This window comes from Pristiophorus japonicus, chromosome 20, assembly GCF_044704955.1.
Source record: "Pristiophorus japonicus isolate sPriJap1 chromosome 20, sPriJap1.hap1, whole genome shotgun sequence".
Classification (NCBI taxonomy): Eukaryota; Metazoa; Chordata; class Chondrichthyes; family Pristiophoridae; genus Pristiophorus; species Pristiophorus japonicus.
In genome coordinates this window covers 38,962,903-38,990,400 of record NC_091996.1, presented here as the reverse complement: position 1 = coordinate 38,990,400, position 27,498 = coordinate 38,962,903, and the positions used below count along the sequence as shown (strand labels likewise).

Here is a 27,498-nt window from a genome sequence, read left to right as displayed (position 1 = left end):
TCCTTTAATATTCTGTAAAGTGTCTTAGTCTTCAAAATGGGGTTCTGATCAGCAATGGCAGAAATAGACAAAAGCACAGAAACAAACAACAAACGACTCAGCCTGCACTAGAAGTTAAGTTAAAAATAATCTTCATTTTTCTTTGACGTTACAGAGCTAGAGTTTTCCTCAGAAGGTGTAAATGCAAAGTTAGTTACCTGTTTGTACACTGGATTTCAGAGGTGAGCTAATTTCAGCTTTCTGCACACGTGGGATGTCAAACATCATGACCTTTGAACCCCGGTTAAGTGATGTCATCTCGATACTGTGACTTGGTTTTGGAGGGTCAGCATACAGGCTCACCTGAGAAATAAAACATGATGTAAATCGACAGATTCACGTCTCTCTTTCATACAGAGAACTATAACAGCAGAAGATAGTAACAGAAAAACTAAAATCTACTTGCTGCAACCACATACTTTCTTCCCTGTACCTCCCTGAACAAAACCACAAACAATTTTCAGCCAAAAGAGTATGTATACAGCCAATGTTCCCTCTAAGCTGCGCTGTGTTCTGTGCAGCATGTTCCTGTTAATGTGCGGTCCTTTGAAATTTCTGTGCCTGTGCGGCGATGACAATGTGAAAGCCAATGAGTGGCCTGCGTTGGACCTAGCAGATAACAACTTCACAGGAACACTGTATGTAGCCTATTCCCAGGCCTCTACCACTTAGAAACATAGAAACGTAGAAAATAGGTGCAGGAGTAGGCCATTCGGCCCTTCGAGCCTGCACCGCCATTCAATGAGTTCATGGCTGAACATGCAACTTCAATACCCCATTCCTGCTTTCTCGCCATACCCCTTGATCCCCCTAGTAGTAAGGACTACATCTAACTCCTTTTTGAATATATTTAGCGAATTGGCCTCAACAACTTTCTGTGGTAGAGAATTCCACAGGTTCACCACTCTCTGGGTGAAGAAGTTTCTCCTCATCTCGGACCTAAATGGCTTACCCCTTATCCTTAGACTGTGACGCCTGGTTCTGGACTTCCCCAACATTGGGAACATTCTTCCTGCATTTAACCTGTCTAAACCTATCAGAATTTTAAACGTTTCTATGAGATCCCCTCTCATTCTTCTGAACTCCAGTGAATACAAGCCCAGCTGATCCAGTCTTTCTTGATATGTCAGTCCCGCCATCCTTCAGTGCAGTACTGAGGGATTGCTGCACTGTTGGGGGTGTTGTTTTCAAGATGAGATCTTAAACTGATCTGGCTGGCTGTCTTTCCTCCTCCCTTGCTGGCGGGAACTCTCTGATTAGGGATTCGAAATTATCTCCAGAATATTGGCCTATCAATTCCAAAATGGATTTTTCCAAAATCATGTAATATGGCTGTGAAGAAACGTGTTCCTTCAACAACTGCCAAACTGATTTTTATTTCTCTTGCTTGTTCAGACTTCCTAGATTAGGGTTTAATAGTGACCTTACGTCACGTGTTCTGACTAGAGGAGGGCCTACCTCTGCTGCAGCTAAAGGCATGTGATTGGTGACAACTGGTCTGAGAGGCAACAGGCCTGGCAATTTGCAACAGATGGCAAGTTGTGCCCTGAACCAGAAACTAGTTCAGCTGCATAACAAAGTCAAATATATTTTATTGTTCTGTGGTCAAACTTTAAAAGAAAGGTTTTAGCTGGGAAATTATAATTACATTTTTATTGTAACAGGGTACCAATAAAACACCATCATCTGCAAGATCCCCTCCAAGTTACACACCATCCTGACTTGGAAATAAATTGCCATTCCTTCATCATCGCTGGGTCACAATCCTGGAGCTCCCTCCCTAATAGCACTGTGGGAGCACCTTAGAATCATAAAATTTACAGCACGGAAGGAGGCCATTTTGGCCTATCGTGTTTTGAAGTATTTCATTGTATATGAAGTGTTTGGAGACATAAGAACATAAGAATTAGGAGCAGGAGTCGGCCATTCGGCCCCTCGAGCCTGCTCCACCATTCAATGAGATTATGGCTGATCTTCGACTTCAACTCCACTTTCCTGCACTATCCCCATATCCCTTGATTCACTTAATATTCAAAAATCTAGGACAGAGAGTGGAGAGCACCAGTTCCAACTGTCACAGGACAGAGAGTGGAGAGCACCAGTTCAATCTGTCACAGGAGAGAGAGTGGAGAGCACCAGTTCAAACTGTCACAGGACAGAGAGTGGAGAGCACCAGTTCAATCTGTCACAGGACAGAGAGTGGAGAGCACCAGTTCAATCTGTCACAGGACAGAGAGTGGAGAGCACCAGTTCAATCTGTCACAGGACAGAGAGTGGAGAGCACCAGTTCAAACTGTCACAGGACAGAGAGTGGAGAGCACCAGTTCAATCTGTCACAGGAGAGAGAGTGGAGAGCACCAGTTCAATCTGTCACAGGAGAGAGAGTGGAGAGCACCAGTTCCAACTGTCACAGGACAGAGAGTGGAGAGTACCAGTTCAATCTGTCACAGGAGAGAGAGTGGAGAGCACCAGTTCAAACTGTCACAGGACAGAGAGTGGAGAGCACCAGTTCAAACTGTCACAGGATGGGGGAGTGGAGAGCACCAGTTCAAACTGTCACAGGACAGAGAGTGGAGAGCACCAGTTCAAACTGTCACAGGACAGAGAGTGGAGAGCACCAGTTCAAACTGTCACAGGACAGAGAGTGGAGAGTACCAGTTCAATCTGTCACAGGAGAGAGAGTGGAGAGCACCAGTTCAAACTGTCACAGGACAGAGAGTGGAGAGCACCAGTTCAAACTGTCACAGGATGGGGGAGTGGAGAGCACCAGTTCAGACTGTCACAGGAGAGAGAGTGGAGAGCACCAGTTCAAACTGTCACAGGAGAGAGAGTGGAGAGCACCAGTTCAAACTGTCACAGGATGGGGGAGTGGAGAGCACCAGTTCAGACTGTCACAGGAGCATCCAGTCGTGCCCCGGTAACTGCCCCCCAAAGGAAGTGGAGTGTGGGAAATTGCACGCCGCTTCCATTGAGGGGTGGTAAGGCCAATTCTGCAGCGGGAGCAGGACTTCCATGCTGGGGGCTAAAATTCCCTGCCCCAGAAGGTTACCGCCCCCAAGATGGGAGCCTGTGCAGGGAGACAGAGGGAAGTGTAGGGGAGACAGGGGCGGGGGATGGAGGGGAGAGTGGTGGAGGTGGGGGGCGCGGAGAAACCCAGGACAGGGGACGGGAGGGGCCACATTGCAGCGGAGGTCTGGGGGGGGAAGTGTGTTGGAGGGGCAGGCCTGGGGGCTCTGTGCCTCGGTGCGGGGAGTGTTCGGAGTGGGGTGGACGGGTTGATTGCGCAGATGGCGGTTGGTGGATGTGATGTGGTTGGCGTCGCGGGGGCGTGGCTCCGGGGTGGCCGGGGCTGGGGGCTCGACATCCGGGGGTGTTCGGCATTTGGGAAGGATTCTGACGGGCGGGTTGGGTGCGGGGGGAGTGTTCCCGGTGTTGGGTGGGTCCGGAGCCGGGTGGTGGGGGTGGAGGGGGCATGGGGGGTGGGCTGTTTGGGGCTGGGATGGGGAGAGACTTCTTCACTTGGGGAGTTGTTGGCCTGCGGGGTTCCCTGCCGCGGAGAGTTGTTGATGCCAGTTCATTGGATGTGTTCGGGAGGGAGTTGGATGTGGTCCTTGCGGCTGGGGGGGTCGGGGGCTGTGGGGGCGAGGTGCTGGGGTGGGTGATCAGCCATGATCTTGTTGAATGGCGGTGCAGGCTCGAAGGGCCGAATGGCCTACTCCTGCACCTATTTTCTATGTTTCTATCGATCTCTGTCTTGAATATACTCAACGGCTGAGCCTCCACAGCCCTCTGGGGTAGAGAATTCCAAAGATTCACCACCCTCTGAGTGAAGAAGTTTCTCCTCATCTCAGTCCTAAATGGCCGACCCCTTATTCTGAGACTGTGACCCCTGGTTCTAGACTCCCCAGCCAGAGGAAAGATCCTCCCTGCATCTACCTTGTCAAGCCCCGTAAGAATTTTGTATATTCCAATGAGATTACCTCTCATTCTTCTAAACTTTAGAGAATATAGGCCCAGTCTACTCAATCTCTCCTCATAAGACAATCCCCCCCCCATCCCAGGAATCAGTTTGGTGAACCTTCGTTGCACTCCCTCTATGGCAAGTATATCCTTCCTTAGATAAGGAGACCAAAACTGTACACAATAGTCCAGGTGTGGTCTCACCAGGGCCCTATATAATTGCAGTAAGACATCTTTACTCATACTCAAATCTTCTTGTAATAAAGGCCAACATACCAGTTGCTTTCTTAATTGCTTGTTGTACCTTTCAGTAATTCGTGTACAAGGACACCCAGGTCTGAGAAGTGTGTAAGGATGAATATAAATGCAAGCCTTTCTTTTATGTCTGACCGATCAAGAGGATATACAAGTGTCCTTACAAACCAAGGTAGTGCTGAACAGCCATGTCCTATTACAATGTTTCCTCTCTGACCCATGTCTGGCACCAAAGTGTTGTCCAATTGTTTAAGGTGCTTATAAGCCAAGGGATACACGGGCCTGGAGTTTCTGCATGTTTTCCACCTGGATATCATCAGCGCAATCTTGATGGAATTGACTGAAATAGCGCAAAAGAATCGCGGAATTTAAAATGCAAGTGGGTTACACCCATAGTCACTTGGGTGTAACTTCACCTCGGCAAAACCGGCATTTTCCCGATTATGCCCCTGGCGGAAACTCCAGGTGAGAGAGTTTCACAGCGAGGGTGAACTCAGCTGCAAGGTACAGCATTGCCTGTATGTGAGCTAATGATATTCTATCTCCAGGCATATAGCAATGGAGTAAACCTGTCAGCACGCCTGGAACCAGCACTATTGGCAGAACATGGATTTAGAACCCTAGCTTTAGAATGGAACAGATTCTCTCCACCTCCTCGAGTGGACCTAGTTTATACAAGGCAGCTCACTGGCAGTCACTGTTCATACAGTCGCCAAACCAAACCGGTTAAGAAGCTGTTTTAATCTTGGCTGTAATAGCAAGTCTTAACTTGTACAAGTGGGCACGGAAATGAAAGAAGACCAGCAACAAATACTATCAAAATACTGAGTGTGTGGAACAATCGTTTTTGATTACTGTGATACTTATGGATGATTATTACTGCATTATACCTCAACATTAACATTGCTCTAATACCAAATAAACTAGCACACTAGCCTCTACATTAGTTGTACCAAGAATAACCAGCTTTATAGTTATTGCATTATATATCAATTGCATTTTAATTACTACTCATAACATGTAAAGATTTTATTTCATTAAAAGACAATTCACTGGGTATCTACAGAATATTCCAGTGCCAGGTTATGAGTGTTAGATCACCAAGTTGAGAAATATCACTAAATGGTAGACAATATTTGTGAGCAATTCTTTGGACAATCTCAAGCAGCACATTCATATAAAGCAAAATAATCTTTCAGGACAGCCCCATAACTTATGGCAGACATAAAGCCTGTATGGATTACCTTCTCTTGTGTAACATTGCTATCAATATTTTAAATACATGACAAGTATTTAAAACATCACCAACATTTTGTTGGCTCCCTGGCCCCCACCTCCAACGGGCAGGTTTCTCGACTGGGGCCTACAAGGTTTGGAAGCATTTTTAAGTTGCCCCCATTTAGAGATGCGGTGCAGAGATCCAGCAGATTTTTCACAGTTAAGTTGATTCTTGTAAAGTGTGAAATGAAAAAGTGTGGAGCAGTTCCCGGAGGAGACAGTTATGGGAACTTCTCATCATCATAGGCGGTCCCTCAAACGAGGATGACTTGCTTCCACACCAAAAGGGATGAGCTCATAGATGTTTCAATGAAGGACCCGATATTCCAGTCCTGAACTCCAGGGTTGGAAGATGCCTGTGTGTGGATTTTTTTAACGTGTGGTGACCATTGCACACACGGGCTTGACAGAGCTAGGCCTTTACCCAGTGGCAAGGGTTAACCAAAACGACTGGCTCTGCTGCACGGACCTAGTGCGCACACATATCGCAGTGTGGGCAGGCCCGTGCTGTCCCTGGGCCCTCGGCTCTTCTGGGCCCCACAACCTCATTCGCCGCACTCCAATGCAGAAAGAACCTCTGAAAGGATACGGGCAGCGGCCCAGGAGAATGACAGCAACCTCCGAAAGACGGGGTGACATTTTTGGGAAGAAAATTTCGATCGCCTTGAAGTAACATAGGTCGTACTTGGAGTTCAGAAGCCCAAAGTGTCCAGCAGCAAGTTGCTGCAGCGAGAGAGAGGTCAGTGGATCCATATTTAAGATAATGTCCATTTGGGGAGGAATGATTAACGCTGGATAAGCCCGGTGGTCTCCGAGACATACACACAAAAAGAGCATGTGCATGTTTTAAAAGGAACAGGAGTAGGCCATTCAGCCCCTCGAGCCTATTCCCCCATTCAGTGAGATCATGGCTGATCTGTACCTTAACTCCATATACCCGCCTTGATTCCATATCCCTTAATACCCTTACCTAACAAAAATAAGTCAATCTCAGTTTTGACAATTTTAACTGGCCTCAGCAGCTTTTAGGGGGAAGAATGTTCCAAACCTCACTTCCCTTTTTGTAAAGAAGTGCTTCCTGACTCCATCCATCAATGGCCTAGTTCTAATTTTAAGGTAACGACCTCCTCCGCCAGAGGAAATCATTTCTCTCTATCTACCCTATCAAATCTTTAATCATCTTAAACACACCAATTAGATCACCCCTTTATCTTCTATACTTAAGGGAATATAAGTCTAGTGTTAGGCAAGCTGTTCTCAGAATTGAACATTTTTAGCCCCGGTATCGTTCTGGCGAATCAGTGCTGCGCCCCTCCATTGCCAATATATCTTTCCTGAGGTCGGTGCCCAGAACTGAACACAATGCCAACAACAAAATATCTTTAGTGCCTTGAACTAATTTTAATTAAAATTTTGAACCGTTGAATCCATAAATCGCAAAACCGCTTGTACATTCACAGCTGTATGAGGAGTCCGAGGCACAAGGACAGCCTCAAACACAACCAAAGAGCACCCTCTGCTTCTTAAAGCAAGGATGGGATGTCTTAACATACCTTGTGAAAGTTATGAGGTGAAATTATTCACTGGAGAGACTACTCTGCTGCAAACCATGGCCCAGAATTTGCAGTTGTAATGACGGCGAAAAAGTCAGCGTTTGCTGTCATTACTCTGTAAAACTGGCAGCAACATCTGGAGTCCACACATGTGCATTTAAACGCAGAAATCCTTAAGTTACTGTCAGTGATACCCTGCTTCTCCACAGGGTGCGCTGTTGCAGTCCTTGTAGTTGGAAATCAATTAAAATCACTTCCACTTTTTACATTCTATTCTCACTGTAAAAATCCTTGAAAAAGTTAAGCCTTGTTCAATAAGGTGTATTGGAGTTTTTAAATGGTGTAATAAGTCTTAATTACTGCTGAACAACCTCTCTGGCCCTGAAAAACGAAATTAATAATTTGTGGAATGTCAAATTTATGGATTCCATGTTAAAAATGCTCTAGATTATTTTAATAATAAAAATTCACCTTTATTTTTTTTAAGTTTGTTGATTATATTTCATCTTCTACCTTAATCCCAGGTGTACGTCCTAATCTTTATTTCACTTTCCGAAAAATTATAAAAAGTGAAGATAAAACCTGCTTTTTACTTCCTGGTTTGCTGTCTTTGAGAATTCTTCAATGTGATTGGCTGCTTAGCCTGCTTGATGAAATCTTTGTTGCTGGATGCCAGAGATCCCCATAGATGGCGCCAGAATGAAAGTAATGTCAGGAAAGGTGAAATCCACACTACAGAGCCCGCTAAAAGAATGTGGGCAGGCTTCTTCGAGGTCAGTCGCTGGCCACAGAAAAACGGACCCATTTGTTTATCACTACACTCAATAGTACTGTAGTTAAGTGAATTAGTTGGCCTATTGTGGTAGCTGCATGGTGATTCACAGACCGCAGCACCCAAGTTATGTGGTAGGCTGTGTGTGAGAGAGTGAGTGTGTGAGAGAGTGAGAATGAGAGTGTGAGAGAGAGTGAGAATGTGGGAGAGTGAGTGAGAGAACGAGAGAGAGTGAGAATGTGAGAGAGTGAGTGTGAAAGTGTGAGAGAGTGAGTGTGTGAGAGAGTGAGAATGAGTGTGTGAGAGAGAGTGAGAATGTGGGAGAGTGAGAGAACGAGAGAGAGTGAGAGTGTGAGTGTGAGAGAGTGAGAATGTGAGAGTGAGCGAGTGAGAGTGAGAGTGTGAGAGAGAGAGAGAGAGTGAGTGTGAGAGAGAGAGTAAGAGAGTGAGAGTGAGTGTGTGAGAGTGAGTGTGTGAGAGAGTGAGTGTGTGAGAGAGTGAGAATGAGAGTGTGAGAGAGAGTGAGAATGTGGGAGAGTGAGAGTGAGAGAACGAGAGAGAGTGAGAGTGTGAGAGAGTGAGAATGTGAGAGTGAGCGAGTGAGAATGAGAGTGTGAGAGAGAGAGAGAGAGAGAGAGTGAGTGTGAGAGAGAGAGAGTAAGAGAGTGAGAGTGAGTGTGTGAGAGTGAGAGTGAGTGTGTGAGAGAGTGAGAGTGCGAGTGTGAGTGAGAGTCAGAGTATGAGTCTGAGTGAGAGTGAGAGTGTGAGTGTGAGTGAGAGAGCAAAGGAGAGTGCGAGAAAGGACCAGTGAGAGTGTGCAGAGTGAAAGAGTGTTTGTATTTGTGACTGCTTCTCTCTTCCACATTACTCCTGCTGAGCTAACACTGTTTTAGTTCCAATTAGTTTAAAATGGGAACAGTATCTAAAATCTACAAAACTCATCAGCAACTTGTAGAATAAATAATACGGGAGAATGAACATTTCAAATAGTGGACATTTGTAGTAAAACTGTTACAGAAAATCCTCTCGTCTCTCTTTCTCGTGTTCCCTCACTTGTGTATGTCCTCCAATAAATCAATACAATTATCACCTGGGGGAGAAGATGGCTGTGAGACAAAATGCTTCACATAGCATGTGTGACTATTATTTCCACTGTTTATCTATTTCTTATGTCATTGTGTTTTCACTTAATTTATATGCAAGAGCTTAAAATCTGGATGTGTGTCATTGCAAACTACAATGCAGTGATTGTGAGGGTCTTCCGACAGCAAATCCATGGACCTTAAGTTCAAAGAACAAAAAGGACAATGCCATATCTCACCGGTTCCCAGCAGGACAATCATTTTGTCTAACAGAAGATGATAAAGAACCCCCGAAAAGAAAGATTCCTGAAAGATTCCTCCACACTCCACAGCCAGGTCATTAATAATCTTTTTATCGATAGATTTTTAGCTTCTCACTGTAGCAAAATCATGCTCTCTTTCGGAATGTCTTTTGTAAGTGTAGAACAGATAGACCTCCTCTCCTTTACGCGCCCACATCTCATATGCTATTTCCGAAAATGTAATGAAATATAAATAATTAAGGAAGGAAGTACAGGTGAGGAAGTCCTCCACCAGAATGCAGTACAGGACATTAGCTATCTCAATGTTTAAAATCCCATTTCAGACACTCACTGCCAGAACTAGCATCCACTCGCCATTACTACACACAAGGAGAACTGCAGTTAAGTGCAGACTTGAGATTTGGTTGTGTTGACACACAACATTCCTGCGTGATTAACCTGACCAAGAGTGGAAATTCATCTTTCCTCACTAGTGCCACTTTTTTTAATAACATGCCAGCTTCCCTGGAGCAGGGAAGAGAAGTGGACCAGTTTGGGATGCAGGTCTGTTCGGAAACACAAGAATGGTTGACTCTAAAGACAGGTGAAAGAATCGGTGTCAGGGAGCAGTTACTAAAAATGGAGGGCAGACCTCATTACAACAAAGGTCAGTGAGGGTAAGGAGCTGAATATTTCTCTAATCTAAAGGTTGCCTGCTGAATTGTATAGACAGGTCAGCACCCTGAATATTTATATGACGTTGAAATTACATTTCTATTAAGAGTATGCGTTTCTGTGGATGCAGAACACTTTCACATACTCCATAGTGAATCCATCAGATACATATTATTGCCACAGCACATTGCTAGAGGGCACTTCAGAACAATTGGTATTCAGTGGGTATCTAGGCCATTTTCCTGGTCTAAATTAATTTAGTACCACTTTGTACACTTTCCTTAAACATGTAGCCCAGACACAAATATAGTAAATAACAGGCTTTGTTATAACCATGTAAAGTGACTCGGCAATGTGTTGTACAAGACCATGTCTGTATAGAGCAGTGTGCAGCGGCCAGGCCCGGCCTGGAAATCGGCACGGTCCTGGACTGCAAGACCATCAGCAGGCCGGGGCCATCAGAGGGAGCAGCGTGCAGCGGCATACTACTGCAGGAGGGCGATGGCTGTGAAGCCAGGTCGCTGATTGCAGTGCGGGCAGGCACAGCAGGAGGGGCAAAGGAACGGCAAGAGTTTGTAGAAGGAAGTGACCGGGACCCGGGAGAGGTGTGAATCTGGGGCCCAAAAGAGGCGAGGGCCCAGGGGCAGCACGGGCCAGCCCACACTGCTATATGTGCGCGCACTAGGCCTGTGCAGCAGAGCTGGTCTCCAGTTGTCTTGGTTAATCCTTGCCACTGGACCAAGACCTAGCTTTGTCAAGCTCGTGTGGTGGCTGGTGTGCAACGGCCACCCCACGTTAAAAAAATCCACGCACAGGCATCTCCCACCCTTCAGGATGTAGTTCGGGATCCGGAATATTAGGTCCGTCATTGAAACACCTGTGAACTCATTCCTTTTTGGCGTGGAAGCAAGTCATCCTCACTTCGAGGGACTGCCTATGATGATGATAGAGAAGAGTACACAATATAATGGTTAACATGGCATCACATTGAGCATCATACACACAACTCTGAATTCTTCGGTTTTGCTACAGTTTTAGCAAAAAATGCAACTCAGTAAAATTGACTCCCCGTTCCCTCACCTACTGAACATAATGTCCACTGTGACACCGATCGTCCCCAGAGCTCTGCTTGGTACTATTTGAATGCATTGTTTGGAGTTTGCATACAATCCACAACTTCACCCTTGCCACAGAATGCAATCCGGTGAGTGAGGAGTTAAACGTCTATCTGAACATCTTGTGTTTGCTAAAGGTAAGGCGGCATTATATCACTGACACAAAAGCGGGTAAAGTCCACCTGTCCCCGAGCAGGAACCTTGTGGCACCCAGTGACTGACTCATTATTGTTTCATCCGCCGAACCGTTAACGTTTCATCCTTCATTTCCCCTCCTGGTAACATGCACTGCAACTGCTTGATTATGGCCGTCGTCTGGGCTTAGATTTATGCATGTACTGAAATCATTCCTGCTTCACTGAAAGCACGTGATATAACCGAGGCAGCTGTATACAAACTGCCCGAGTGACTGAAATACAGAGTTTGGATTATGCCTCCGAGACGCAGCAGGACCAGGACTAGACTTTCCTGCTGAAACGGAGCACAAAATATAATCTACCGTTCTCGTCACATGTCCCCATTAAAATGAATGGAGAACTGTGCCTCCTAGTACGTTGCACAGATTTGCATGAGCAGGTGTACACTTCAATGGAGCAAGCACTATTGGAATTGACAATAAGGCAGTGGTTGTTTGAATCTCATAGAATCATAGAATAGTACAGCACAGAAAGAGACCATTCAGCCCATCGAGTCTGGCCGGCTCCTCCAAGAGCAGCCCAGTTAGTCCCGCTGCCTGTCCTTTCCCTATATCCCTGTAGTTTTTTTAAAAGTATTTATCCAATTCCCGCTTGAAGACTATCATTGAATCTGTATCAACCACCCTCTCAGGCAGTGCATTCCAGATTCTAGCCACTCGTTGCATAAAAGAGTTTTTTCCCTCATGTTGCCTCTGGTTCTTTTGCCAGTCACCTTCAATCCATGCCCTCTGGTTATCGACCCTCCGGCCATTGCAAACAGTTGCTCTTTACTTACTCGATCTAAACTCTTTATGATTTTAAACACCTCCATCAAATCTCCTCTCAGCCTTCACAGCTCTGCATCTTAGAATTCACAGCCACATTCCTACCCACAGGAATAGATATTTCAGACAGCCATACGACATCTCCTCAACTGCAAATTGACCACAAAAAGCAAACAAACGTAGGAACTGTGTGATATCTCTGATCAAATCTTAATCCACCTGGGCAGAAATTAAACAATATTATGCATTAGTTTATTTTTCTATCAGAACAAATTTTTTCAAAGTGAGCCTCCAATCCCGCTCCTCAATGAGTTCTAGAAAGCTATGTACCATTTGTTCCAAATTGCCCATTTCCTTAATGTTTTGTCCCGATGCAGCCGGTTTAATTTTCTTCCCTTCCGTTTTTGGTTTCTTGCCACGGTTTTTCCTTTCCCTGTTTTTTTTACAACCTCAAATTTAACAGTCTCCTAAAAGGGAGTAAACAGGAAGCTCTGTGACTAACTAAAGATGTCACATTGGTGGCCAGGCTCAGTCAGATTCTAGAAAGTGGAGTATGCTCCAGAATGCCTCTCTGAACACCACAAATAAATGGTTGGGATTGAAGCCAGAGGCCAATGGTCAGGGGCAAGTTGTGGCACTTCATTGCAGGATTCTCTGGTTTCCAGGTTAAACAGTGAACTGGCTGTCGGCCAGCTTCACTGCCAGCAGCCGTACATGGAAACAGTCCAAGGTTGTGTTTACACTACAGCTGGAGTATTGACACAAAGTAATTTGTTTTGCACCAATACACCAAGCGAGAGTGTAAATTTAAATACATCACTTGACCTGGCTCCAACATGAAGGAAGCCAGACTTTCCTCCCCCAGGGAATCTCACCCTACTTCATTCTGGAGTTCAGCCCCAATATTGCATTTACACTATAACTTTATCATTGATGCAAAACACAATCACTTGCACTGATACTACAGTTGTAATATAAGTGAAGCCTAAACATTTCATTTAACAGACACCTTCCAATGATGTAAAGATTACAGTACATGGTACAGTAACTATTTAGGACGTTGAAGGGGAGTTAAGTATCATTACTGATAATTACTCACATACAAGCTTCCGCCTGTACCACAACCGAACAGCGCTCATTATTTACTCTCTGTATCATCACAACAGGTCCTTAAACAGAGAGCTTCTATACAAGTATATTCGGTTCCTTCATGGGGTCCTAGCAGCTTCCATTTTGAGCACGTGTTGGACTGACCATTAATGGTAACTTCTCTGCAGCTTTAGTGTTTCCATTTGCGGCTCTGGCAAAGACCGATTGCGTCGATGCAACACGAATTTGGGAGGGCAGTAATCTGGTTAGCACTAAATTGAAATGGTTTGTTTTAAGGCGACAGATTGGAGCGCTAGTACTGCTACTGGTGCAGATTTCTATATTCCTGCAAAATCTAAGAATGCACCAAGCGTTTCCAAATAACAATCTGTCCTGCAGCCGACCTTGAAATATTAACATGTTAGGTAGATGGCGCAGACAGGCTGCAAACAAAGCCTGAGGTGATGAAGTCTTATGCGGTCACTTCAGTAGTCAGAATTCAGATGTCCCACTTTAAGACCCAGGAGTGAACAATGTGGTGGGACAATCAACCAATACTAAATAATTTGCCTATCAAATTCATTTTTTCAAAATCCACTCACTCTGAAACAGTATAAGTCAATTAAAGGAGGGACTACATGAATTTAGCCAGCAGTGAACACAGACCAGATTAGGGGTTCACTTTGGGATAACAATAATTGAATGACTGCTTGGTAACATACAGCCAACACAATTCAATTTATAGTATAAATAACAAAGTAAAATATGCAATGAAAAAGATGCTGTGCATAGCTGAAACATTGCAGATAATAAACTGCAACCAGCCAGGCACTTCGATTGGATTAACAGATTGCTGCCAAAATGGCAAGATTGGTCAATTTACAGAGAGCAATACTTTGAACAAGCTGCGATAGTCTGTGCACAGCAGTTTAGAGTTTTCTGCACATATGTGAATCAGCGACAGAGCGAACGCCATAGTTTAGCAGAAGCATTGAAGGAGGAACATTTGGGAACATGGATTCTAGGCAAGGGGAGAAAGAGAAAAACCAGACCAGAGATATTACTTGGGGTGGAGATGGGAGCAGCATTTATTCCATGGGCTGGACTGAGAGTGTGTGACTTGTTTGTAGAAGTCATAGGATCTATTGGAATTTATTTTTGTGCTGATGATATTTTCTGGACGGTTATTGCAGAGAGGACCAATCCATCAAATTTACCCAGTATGAATAGAACAAGTGTCCCGAAAGTTTAAAAGAACTGTGTGTGCTATCGCGGACTGCATTGTTGCCGGAGTATACAGCACTTTTACAATTTATTCCATTCTTTAGAACAAATGAAAGGACATAACTTGTTGCAGCTGTATTAAAAACTCTCACTATTTTGGAGCCTAGATGGAGTGATGTGATGCAGGAAACTATTCCGGGCTGACGGGTGAGAAGTAACATTTCAGTTGGCAATAAAAATATGGACGTGACTTTACACCAATTGACAATGAATGGGTGGAAAATGTGGGAATGCTATAAGCCTAATGAAATGTTACATTTCTCCGGTGATATTTTCTGTGAGTTTATAAGGGCGAGCACACTGGAAACATGCAAAGGTCTCAGCTCAAATAAGAACTATTGTGCCGATAGAAAAGAAATGGCTAGAAATAATGGGGAAGGAGACAAGGAGGGGGTTTGACACATTTGCCAGTGTTTCTTACAATAGAAACAAACTTGTCAAGAGTTGGGCAAAAATAGCAGAATTTCCAAATGGCTTTAAACCGTTTGTTTATTGTCTATCGGCTTATTGACCAAGAAATCATAGAATTATAGAAATTTACAGCACAGAAGGAGACCATTCGGCCCATCGTGTCCATGCCGGCCGACCAAGAACTATCCAGCCTAATCCCACTTTCCAGCTCTCGGTCCGTAGCCCTGTAGGTTACGGCACTTCAAGTGCACATCCAAGTACTTTTTAAATGTGGTGAGGGTTTCTGCCTCTACCACCCTTTCAGGCAGTGAGTTCCAGACCCCCACCACCCTCTGGGTGAAAACATTTCTCCTCAAATTCCCTCTAAACCTTCTTCCAATTACTTTAAATCTATGCCCCCTGGTTGTTGACCTCTCTGTTACGGGAAATAGGTCCTTCCGATCCACTCATAGGCCCCTCATAATTTTATACACCTCAATATGTTTCCCCTCAGTCTCCACTGTTCCAGAAGGGAGAGTAGCAAAGCTGGAATTGGAAGGCAGAAAATTAGTAAGCGAGTATGGAAGGCAGAGGAAACAAAGACTCTGCACTGTTGTGCACATGTCAATAGGAGAGGCAAAATCAGAGGTAAAACAGTGAAAGTTCTGAAATTTCTCCCTGGCTCCTGAAGACAATTGGACACAACAATCAAAATGATTGAATCTTAGCTGGGCACATTCCACAGCTGACACTCTCAGTCCAGGAGCCACTGCGTTCTATAGAATAGCTGGTATTTCTGTACCTATTCCAACATCCTTCAATCACCGTTACTTGTTCGTCGAACAAAGTAAGACTCTGTTTATAAAAAGAGTGAATTGTACTTTAACAGGAAACCCAGAGAAATTAGCCCAAATCTTGATACATTGGTTGGGCTGGGTACTCTTTGCCTTTCCGTCATTGTTCATAGGTTTATATGTAACCTTCAGGGCTGCTGACCGAGGGCCGTGCGGCTCTGTCGGCCGGCGCGGACACAATGGGCCGAATGGCCTCCTTCTGCGCTGTTAATTTCTAAGTTTCTATTCCATACCATTTATAAACATACCGTGTTTCATAAAATCAATGTGTATTCATTCATTTCACTGAACGCAAGCCTTTCATATTCTGCTACACAATTGTCTGGCTCCACAAAGCTCTTTTTATTTTGACTATAAATAACTTTGAGTTTATGGTACTGTTACTCAGAAATCAACTGCTTGGATTTTACTAACGGCGGCACTGTTGTGTACTCAGTGCTGACGGCAGTCACATTCTCGTTTAGGCTAAGTCAGGGGCTTTTTCTAGGTCTCCAATACTTAAGCTCAATGTGCAAAATAATTCAATCGGCATTTTCTACCTTAAGAAAAGTACAGAACAGACGGTGCCAAATGCCAGAATCCCAGAACAGATTGCGGGGAGGTGGGGGGGAGGGGAGGGGCAGGGGGGAGGGGCAAGGGGAGGGGCGGGGGAAGGGAGGGGAAAGGAGAGGGGCGGGGGAAGGGGAGGGGCGGGGGGAGGGGGAAGAGGAGGGGCAGGGGGGAGGGGGAAGGAGAGGGGCAAGGGAAGGGGAGGGGAGGGGCGTGGGAAGGGGAGGAGTGGGGAAGGGGAGGGGCAGGGGGAAGGGGAGGGGTGGGGGAAGGGGAGGGCTGGGGGAGAGGGGAAGGGGGAGGGGAGGGGAGGGGTTGGAGGGAGGGGGAAGGGGAGGGTTGGGGAGGGGGAAGGAGAGGGGGAAGGTGAGGGGTGGGGGAGGGGGAAAGGGAGGGGCGGGGGGGAGGGGGAAGGAGAGGGGCAGGGGGAGAGGGAAGGGGAGGGGCGGGGGAGGGGGAAGGAGAGGGGCAGGGGGGAGGGAAAGGGAGGGGGGGGAGGGAAAGGGAGGGACGGGGAGGGGGGAGGGGGGAGAGGAGGGGCGGGGAGGGGGAAAGGGAGAGGCGGGGGGAGGGGGAAAGGGAGGGGTGGGGGGAGGGGGAAGGAGAGGGGCAGGGGTGAGGGGGAAAGGGAGGGGTGGGGGGTGGGGGAAAGGGAGGGGGAAGGGGAGGTGCGGGGGGGGGGGAGGAGGGAGGGGGACTAACGATTTTCAGAAAAGCAGAAAATTAAAATTAGTAGGTGGGGGCTGTGCTCACTTATCAGAGACACATGTTCTCCCTGCCGCACCTTCTACCAAATGAATGCCAAATGTCACTGAAAAAAGTTTAGCAGTTCAGTTTTCATTTAAACTTAAAAAAAATTAAAATGCGAAAAATGATTCTCAATAAATAACAACCGATTACGAATTTGACCACCTGATAGAAGGAACAGAATGGGAATCTCATACAAGAGCCACTTTGACCAAAATTACCTCTCCAAATATTACAGCCAGTTCTTTGCAAGAATGTACATAGCTGGATGCCAGCGCTGAGAATTCCGGGAGAGCTGTGGTTCTGCTAGTAAGGATTCAGGTTCAGGATTGCGATTTCCCCAGAGAGTAATAATAAACATGAGTGGTGGAGGAGGACCTCCTAATCCACACCTTGAATAAACTGTCAGCATATGAGCAGGGAAAGACTCCCAACAGATCTGCGGGGGAGGGGAAGATTATAACAGCCCGTGTTTTAAAGTAAAAGAATCCCTGTGATATTTCCCCCTTACATTTTGGGGCTGATCCTAGTTTATGTGGAGAGTAACTTAATACTGCATGGAATATTTTCTCATTTTATCTAGGAGAGTACTGCATTAGTTACTGCACGAGAATGCATAATATCGTTCTCCTATGCTGCCCAACAAATATCCTCGAATGCATCAGGATGGCATTTTCCTTTTTCACACCAGCCATCCTTGTGTTTCTCAGAGTGAGATTTCCAATTTTTGCTGAATTGAGGCCAGAAGTATGCGTCTTGGAATTTCACCTACATCCAAGGAAAAACACAAATTCCTGGGCTAAACATAGCCTAGTTTGTAAAAAGGGTTACTGCTATTCTTCACAAGGTGACTCAGTTACTATGAAACACAAGGTGCATGCCAAACAAACAGTGAGTGTTAGCACTAGTTAACACTATGTCCTCCACTCAAGTTCAGGCATGCCACCAGTGCAACAATTGTTTGCCAACTTGTTTCTACAGCTTGTTGACGGGTTCACAGCAGTGACTTAGTGAGGAACTCTGCAAACACTGGAGCCCAACAAGTTCTCACAACTTTTCCAGGAACCTCCCATTCACTGTAAAGCAACTAGAGAAGTGCTGGCATTTGGCACCGGCATAATGGGCTGTACGACACTATCATTTCCAAGATTCTATGGATCCTCATAGGATCCAATGGCAATATTTTCCTCCACATCCCTTCACCAACTCCTGGTACGTGTACTCTTCCTGCATGGTCCCTTGCACCGAGAGCTTAGGCCTCATCCCAGACAATAACTACCTCCTTTTCGCCTGGTTTGATTGCAATATCCTAATCAATAACACTGGATTGTGCGGTACTTCTTATAACATTCTTAACATGTTCGAGATGTATGTAGTCAGAAACTAAAATTGAACTTGAGCTGCTTAACTCAAACACGTAAAACTGGTGGTTAAAAGAACATAAATAGGAACAGGAGTAGGCCATTCGGCCCCTCAAGCCTGCTCCGCCATTCAGTAAGATCATGGCTGATCTTAACTCGACCTTCCTGCACTGTCCCCACATCCCTGATTCCCTTAGTATCCAAAAATATATCGATCTCTGTCTTGAATATATTCACTGACTGACCATGCACAGCCCTCTGGGGCAGAGAATTCCAAAGATTCTCTACCCTTTGAGTGAAGAAATTTCTCCTCATCTCAGTCCTAAATGGCCAACCCCTTATTTTGAGACTGTGACCCCTGGTTCTGGACTCCCCAGCCCGGGGGAACATCCTCTCTGCATCTACCCTGTCAAACCCCTGAGAATTTTATACATTTCAATGAGATCACCTCTCATTCTTCTAAACTCTAGGGAAGATAGAGCTATTCCACTCAACTTCTCCTCATAGAACAATCCCCCCATCTCAGGAATCAGTCGAGTGAACCTTCGTTGCATTCTCTCGAATGCAAGTATATCATTCCTTGGGTAAGGAGACCAATACGCTACATAGTTTAAAGGCTCAAATGTGAAATAACGTTGGTGAAACTGTTCTATGAGCCATCACTTTCAGCAGTTTCGGCACATTTACACCTGATAACCAGGAATGGATTATTAATACCATACGGAAATAAATGTATTAATCTTTGCTGAGTAACCATTGGTTACATTCCACCACACACAATGAGAATGGACGAAGTATCAGCACACACAAGATAACCCCGGCAGGGAAATTTGATTTTGCATTTTGATACAGGTTAAACCTCCCTTATCCAGAACTCCCTTATCCAGAACCATTCCCGGCCACTGGGTGGCGCATGCGCAGAACTCTGACATGAACAAATTGAAGTCTTTCCTCGCTGCCAACTCCCGCAATCGCTGGCCTGACCCGGCGATCCACCCCGCCACCCGCCGAACCCCCACCCCCACTCCCCGGCCATGATCTCTCTGCTCCATACCCAGCCCCAAGCCAGCCAGCACCGATATCCCCTTGCTCAGTACCTGTATCATCCAATTTAACGTGATCACCCCTCGTCCGGAAAAATCCCTTATCCAGAACAGGCCAGGTCCCGAGGGTTCCGGATAAGGGAGGTTCAATCTGTACCAGGAAATACAATTCATTGCTCGCATTTAAGTTTGATTATACATGGAATTTTGTCCAAGTTTTTCCCTGTTACTGCTATAGTAAATCTGCACCTAATCATATCAGTCAAGAATGAGCTCCATTGGGGAGATGATTGGTTCAAATTCCGAATGAAATGACTGTATGCCAGGAGCATGCTCCGTGTCTCATAGAAACATAGAAAATAGGTGCAGGAGTAGGCCATTCGGCCCTTCGAGCCTGCACCGCCATTCAATGAGTTTTTGGCTGAACATGCAACTTCAGTACCCCATTTCTGCTTTCTCGCCATACCCCTTGATCCCCCTAGTAGTAAGGACTACATCTAACTCCTTTTTGAATATATTTAGTGAATTGGCCTCAACAACTTTCTGTGGTAGAGAATTCCACAGGTTCACCACTCTCTGGGTAAAGAAGTTTCTCCTCATCTCGAACCAAAATGGCTTACCCCTTATCCTTAGACTGTGACCCCTGGTTCTGGACTTCTCCAACATTGGGAACATTCTTCCTGCATCTAACCTGTCTAAACCCATCAGAATTTTCAACGTTTCTATGAGATCCCCTCTCATTCTTCTGAACTCCAGTGAATACAAGCCCAGTTGATCCAGTCTTTCTTGATATGTCAGTCCCACCATCCCGGGAATCAGTCTGGTGAACCTTCGCTGCACTCCCTCAATAGCAAGAATGTCCTTCCTCAAGTTAGGAGACCAAAACTGTACACAATACTCCAGGTGTGGCCTCACCAAGGCCCTGTAGAACTGTAGTAACACCTCCCTGCCCCGTGTACTCAAATCCCTTCGCTATGAAGGCCAACATGCCATTTGCTTTCTTAACCGCCTGCTGTACCTGCATGCCAACCTTCAATGACTGATGTACATGACACCCAGGTCTCATTGCACCTCCCCTTTTCCTAATCTGTCACCATTCAGATAATAGTCCGTCTCTCTGGTTTTATCACCAAAGTGGATAACCTCACATTTATCCACATTATACTTCATCTGCCATGCATTTGCCCACTCGCCTAACCTATCCAAGTCACTCTGCAGCCTCATAGCATCCTCCTCGCAGCTCACACTGCCACCCAACTTAGTGTCATCCGCAAATTTGGAGATACTACATTTAATCCCCTCGTCTAAATCATTAATGTACAATGTAAACAGCTGGGGCCCCAGCACAGAACCTTGCGGTACCCCACTAGTCACTGCCTGCCATTCTGATAAGTACCCATTTACTCCTACTCTTTGCTTCCTGTCTGCCAACCAGTTCTCAATCCACGTCAGCATAATACCCCCAATCCCATGTGCTTTAACTTTGCACATTAATCTCTTGTGTGGGACCTTGTCGAAAGCCTTCTGAAAGTCCAAATACACCACATCAACTGGTTCTCCCTTGTCCACTCTACTGGAAACATCCTCAAAAAATTCCAGAAGATTTGTCAAACATGATTTCCCTTTCACAAATCCATGCTGACTTGGACCTATCATGTCACCTCTTTCCAAATGCGCTGCTGTGACATCCTTAATAATTGATTCCATCATTTTACCCACTACCGATGTCAGGCTGACCAGTCTACAATTCCCTGTTTTCTCTCTCCCTCCTTTTTTACATTGGCTACCCTCCACTCCATAGGAACTGATCCGGAGTCTGTGGAATGTTGGAAAATGACTGTCAATGCATCCGCTATTTCCAAGGCCACCTCCTTAAGTACTCTGGGATGCAGTCCATCAGGCCCTGGGGATTTATCGGCCTTCAATCCCATCAATTTCCCCAACACAATTTCCCGACTAATAAGGATTTCTCTCAGTTCCTCCTTCTTACTAGACCCCCTTTTATATCCGGAAGGTTGTTTGTGTCCTCCTTAGTGAATACCGAACCAAAGTACTTGTTCAATTGATCTGCCATTTCTTTGTTCCCCGTTATGACTTCCCCTGATTCTGACTGTAGGGGACCTACGTTTGTCTTTACTAACCTTTTTCTCTTTACATATCTATAGAAGCTTTTGCAGTCCGTTTTAATGTTCCCTGCAAGCTTCCTCTCATACTCTATTTTCCCTGCCCTAATCAAACCCTTTGTCCTCCTCTGCTGAGTTCTAAATTTCTCCCAGTCCCCGGGTTCTTTGCTATTTCTGGCCAATTTGTATGCCACTTCCTTGGCTTTAATACTATCCCTGATTTCCCTTGATAGCCCGGTTGAGCCACCTTCCCTTTTTTATTTTTACGCCAGACAGGGATGTACAATTGTTGTAGTTCATCCATGCGGTCTCTAAATGTCTGCCATTGCCCATCCACTGTCAACCCCTTAAGTATCATTCGCCAATCTATCTTAGCCAATTCACACCTCATACCTTCAAAGTTACCCTTCTTTAAGTTCTGGACCATGGTCTCCGAATTAACTGTTTCATTCTCCATCCTAATGCAGAATTCCACCATATTATGGTCACTCTTCCCCAAGGGGCCTCGCACAACAAGATTGCTAATGAATCCTCTCCCATTACACAACACCCAGTCTAAGATGGCCTCCCCCCCTAGTTGGTTCCTCGACATATTGGTCTAGAAAACCATCCCTTATGCACTCCAGGAAATCCTCCTCCATCGTATTGCTTCCAGTTTGGTTAGCCCAATCTATATGCATATTAAAGTCACCCATGATAACTGCTGCACCTTTATTGCATGCACCCCTAATTTCCTATTTGATGCCCTCCCCAACATCACTACTACTGTTTGGAGGTCTGTACACAAATTCCACTAACGTTTTTTGCCCTTTGGTGTTCTGCAGCTCCACCCATCTAGGCCCCAAGTTTCCACATGATTTGCTCCTGATTTTTAGGAGCAACTGGTGTAGAACGGAGTATCTTAGAAATCGGAATTCTTGTCATTTAGTTTGCTCCAGTTCTAGTCAGTTAGAACAGTTTCACTTTGGAACAGAACTTCTGTCCGGCCACTTACGCCTGTTTTCAAAGTTTCGTCAGTGAAAACTTACTCCAAACTAACTTAGAATGGAGTAAGTGAAGATTTTTGTACGCGCGAAAAAACCTTGTCTGCACTTTAGAAAATCAGGCGTAGGTTACAAATCAGGCGTAGGGAATGGGGGGGGGGGGTTTAAAGGGAAGTTTACAAACATTAAACACTTCAGTTTTACAAATAAAGAGCCATCATCAATAATAAATGATAAATACATCAATAAATCAACCAATAAATCAATGAAAAAAAATTATAAGAAATAATTTTTTTTTAAATCAATAAATAAAACATTTTCTACTTACCAACTGCAGCACCGGGAGCCCTCCAACAGCGTGCTGGGATGCCCCCCCCCCCCCAGTGTGTCTCTGTCAGTGTCTCTATCTCTCTGTCAGTCTGTCTGTGTGTCTCATTCTCTGTCTGTCAGTGTCTGTGTTTCTGACAGCGAGGGGAGGGGGAGGAGAGGGGTAGAGGGAGAGAGGGGGGGGGCAGAGGGATGGAAGGGGGAAGGATGGGGGAGAAGGGGGGGGATGGGGGAGGGATGGGGAGAAGGGGGAGGGGGGGAGAACGGTGGAGGGGGGAAAAGGGGAGATGGGCGGAAGGAGATGGGGGGAAGGAGAAGGGGGGGAAGGATATGGGGGGAAAGAAGATGGGGGGAAAGAAGATGGGGGGGAGAGGGGGGGGGGGAGAAAGGAGAAGGTGGGAAAGGAGAAGGGGGGGGGAAGGAGAAGGGGGAGGGAGGCTGAACGGGCCGGGCCCGAGACTTCGGTCAGGGCCCGTCCCCAGCACCAGATTTACAGGTAGGTGGCGTTGGGTCGGGTCGGGTGGAACGCGGGTCGGGGGGTTGGGGGGGGGGGTGGTGGGAGGGAGGTCGGTTCGGTTCGGGTCGGGGGGAGGGAGGGAGAGGGAGGTCAGGTCCGGGGGAGGGAGGTCAGGTCGGATCCAGTCCGGGGGCGGGGGGGGGAGTGGGAATCGGGTCGGGGTCGGTGTCGGGTCTGGTCCAGAGGCGGAGGCGGGGAGGCGGGAGTCGGGTCGGTGTCGGGTCCGGAGGCGGGGGAGCGGGAGTCGGGTCGGGTCGGGTCGGGTCCAGTCCGGGGGCAGGAGGGGGGGGGGGAAGCGGGAGTCGGGTCGGTGTCGGTGTCGGTCCGGAGGCGGGGGCGGGGGGGAGCGGGAGTCGGGTCGGGTCCAGTCCGGGGGGTCGGGTCGGGTCCAGTCCGGGGGCGGGGGGGGGGCAGGGGGTGGGGAGAAGCGGGAGTCAGGTCGGTGTCGGGTCCGGTCCGGAGGCGGGAATCGAGTCGGGTCGGGAGGAAGCAGGAGCTGGCCGTGGGAGGAGCCTTATTCACGCAGCCCCAGTGAGGCCATTCGGCCAGGGCTAGGGGCTGCGTGCTTCGGCCCCTCCCACACAGTTTCGGGCGCCTGGAGCTACTGCACATGCGCACCCACTGTAGCGTGCATGTGCAGAGGTCCCGGCACTGTTTTCAGCGCAGGGACCTGGCTCCGCCCCCTTCCTGCTCCTGCTGCGCTGCGCCGAGGACCAGAGGACCTGCAGGGAGCTGGAGAATCTGGAGGGTTTTTTTAGGCGCAATTTGTGGCGCGAAAAACGGGCGTCCAGGTCGGGACTGCCGGCTCGAAACTTGGGCCCATAGATTCCACATCATCCAAGCTAATGTCCTTCCTAACTATTGCATTAATTTCCTCTTTAACCAGCAATGTTACCCCACCTCCTTTTCCTTTTATTCTATCCTTCCTGAATGTTGAGTACCCCTGGATGTTGAGTTCCCAGCCCTGATCATCCTGGAGCCACGTCTCTGTAATCCCAATCACATCATATCTGTTAACATCTATTTGCACAGTTAATTCATCCACCTTATTACGGATACTCTTTGCATTAAGACACAAAGCCTTCAGGCTTGTTTTTTAACACCCTTTGTCCTTTTAGAATTATGATGTAGTGTGGTCCTTTTTGTTTCTTGCCTTTGTTTACTCGTCCTTCCACTATTGCTTTTTATCTTTCTACCATCTGTTTCTGACTCCATATTACTTCGCCCTGTCTCGCTGCATAGGTTCCCATCCCCCTGCCATATTAGTTTAAACACTCCCGAACTGCATTAGCAAATGTTACCCCCAGGACATCAGTTCCAGTCCTGCCCAAGTGCAGACCATCCCTTTTGTACAGGTCCCACTTCCCCAGAATTGGTTCCAATGTCCCAGGAATTTGAATCCCTCCCTCTTGCACCACTGCTCAATCCACATATGTATTCTAAATATCCTGCTCCCTCTACTCTGATTAGCACGTGGCACTGGTGGCAATCCAGAGATTGCTACCTTTGAGGTCCTATTTTTTAATTTAACTCCTAGCTCCCTAAATTCAGCTTGTAGGACCTCTTTCCACTACCTACATGAACCACGACAACTGGCTGTTCACCTTCCCTCTCCAAAATGCTCTGCAGCCGCTCCGAGACATCCTTGACCCTTGCACCAGGGAGGCAACATACCATCCTGGAGTCTCGGTTGCGGCCGCAGAAACTCCTATCTATTCCCCTTACAATAGAGTCCTCCATCACTACAGCTCTCCCACTCCTTTTCCCGCCCTTCAGTGCAGCAGAGCCACCCATGGTGCCATGAACCTGGCTGCTGGTAGTGTAGGAGTCCCCTGTGGTCATCTCCCTCTGTTTTGGAGGGAGATGACCACAGGGGACTCCTACACTACCTTCCTGCTCTTGTCTTGTCTCTTGGTCACCCATTCACTATCTGTCCTAACCCTTACCTGCGGTGTGACCAACTCACTAAATGTGCTATCCACAACATTCTCAGCATCGCGCATGCTCCAGAGTGAGTCCATCCGCAGCTCCAGTGCCGTCATACGGTCTGGCAGGAGCGGCAGCTGGACACATTTCCCGCTCACATAGTAGTCAGGGACACTGGAAGTCTCCGCTGCATTATTTTGTTGCTCCACACAATCTACAGGGGGATGGATTTTACGTGCCATTATTAATACAGGAGTGTAAATTAGCACAGCTTAAATAAGTACCATCAACCATGTGAAGTAACTGACAGGTCGTTTCAAGTGGTTATTGAACATATTACATTAACATGGCACTGTGTTGCAAAAAAGGTTCTTGATGCATGAGGTAATGAGCTTGTTGTACCATAATACAAAGCTGTTGTAACAGCTACAATCTAAAACTTACTCCTAAAAAGTGACAATACCTTTAAATAGAGGTGCTGTCTTCATCAAAGTTTCCTAAACTATTGATGTTTGTTTCCTAAACACACACACCCACACACAGACACATGCACACACACACACAGACACACCCACACACACACAGACACATAACACACACACACACACACAGACACACCCACACATACAGACACACACACACTCCCACCCACACACACACACTCCCACCCACATACACTTACACGCTCATACACACACACTCCCACACACACACTCACACACACACACACACTCACCCAGAGACACCCCCTCACTCACGCACACACACTCCCACCCACACACACACACTCACCCACACACACTTACACGCTCATACAAACACACCCACAGAGCCACCCCCCCCCCACTCACACACACTCCCACACACACACTCACTCACACATACAAACACACACACACACTCACACTCCCACACACACTCACACCCCCTCACGCACACAGACAGTCACAAACACACACACACAGTCACACACACACACACATACACACAGACACAGACAGACACAGACACACACAGACACACTCCCACACACGCACACACAATGGCAAAACGTTTGCCAAAAGTAGAAGTCACTGCAATGCAAAAGGAACATTGCAATAAACCGACACAGTTCCTTCCCCTCATCATTGAGGAAGACAATTCTTATTTAAATGTTGTTGGGTTTGTTGGAGCAATGGGCGACAAACACACACACACACACACATGCACAGTTTTACTCTGATTTAGCAGAATGACAGCCCCGTTAAAGTGTGCCATATAGACCAATGGTCACGGTAGGTGTATCTGTTGGGAGAATTGCCTCAACAATTAAGAGACTTAAGACAGCCTTAAACATCCCGCCCACCCACAGTGGGCTTGCAGTCACCATTCACATATTACATTACCCCTATTCATGAATATACAGTCCTACCCATTGGCCGTTCCCGAAAGCTACCGGACATTGACCAGGGTGAGAGAAGACGGCAGGATGTTTTCCTCGCTGTATAACGCCCCAACTCCCAGAAACACACTGCCCACTTTGTGCTAATGACAATTATAAAACTGGCCCAAAAAACTTAATACATAAATTCTGGCACTATATATAAAATTTCCATTCAATGCCTGCACATTTCATTATGAGGCATCTAAAGAGCACAGCGGACCCATTGAGGAAAATTAGTTACTTATCAGTTCAAGCAGAAATGAGAGAAACCTATTAAACCACCATCAGCAATATCAGTTTTGGTTCATTCATGTTTTTGAGCGGAATCAGATCAAATAATCTGCTAAATGCAGATAACGGGACACTGAATAAGATGGATTCATACAGCCTTTATGTTAACATCATCAATTATGGAGCTCCGAAACAGTTGCAACAGCTCTGACAGACTCCCCAGTGTGTTAACTCCGAGCAGACAGTTTAAATGACAACTTATGCATTAACCCCTTACAGCTGGCTAAATGACGATGTTACTCTGCAGACAATGGGGACGGTTTGAACAGCAGGCAAGAATTGCCATTAGCTGAGCTAAATGTGCCAGGGGGGGCAAGGTTGGAAAAAGCACACACAAAAACCCTGCAACAAAATGAAAGAGTTGGTGCACGGAATGCAGAGGAGTGTGTGCCAGGAATTTGGGAGAGGAGGGATAAGAACATAAGAAATAGAAGCAGGAGTAGGCCATTCGGCCCCTCGAGCCTGCTCCGCCATTTAATAAGATCATGGCTGATCTGATCATGGACTCAGCTCCACTTCCCCGCCCGCTCCCCATAACCCCTTATCACTTTATCGTTTAAGAGATCGCACACCAGCTACATGTTTAGGGAGTGGTGTCCCTTTCGGATGAGGGGAATTCTTACAAAGGTCGGTGACTAGAGGGGCAAAGTGCTTTGAAC

The 27,498-nt window shown here is 46.6% G+C and overlaps 1 protein-coding gene across 2 annotated transcripts in view; it reads right to left on the bottom strand.

Moving 5' to 3' along the window:
* akna (AT-hook transcription factor) overlaps window positions 1–27,498 on the bottom strand; it is a 205,024-nt gene that overhangs the window by 72,970 nt on the left and 104,556 nt on the right. For both annotated transcript variants that reach the window (XM_070862780.1, XM_070862781.1), the window contains exon 5: window positions 198–342. In XM_070862780.1, the coding sequence (XP_070718881.1) occupies window positions 198–342 (145 nt within the window). The remainder of the gene's footprint in view (window positions 1–197; window positions 343–27,498) is intronic.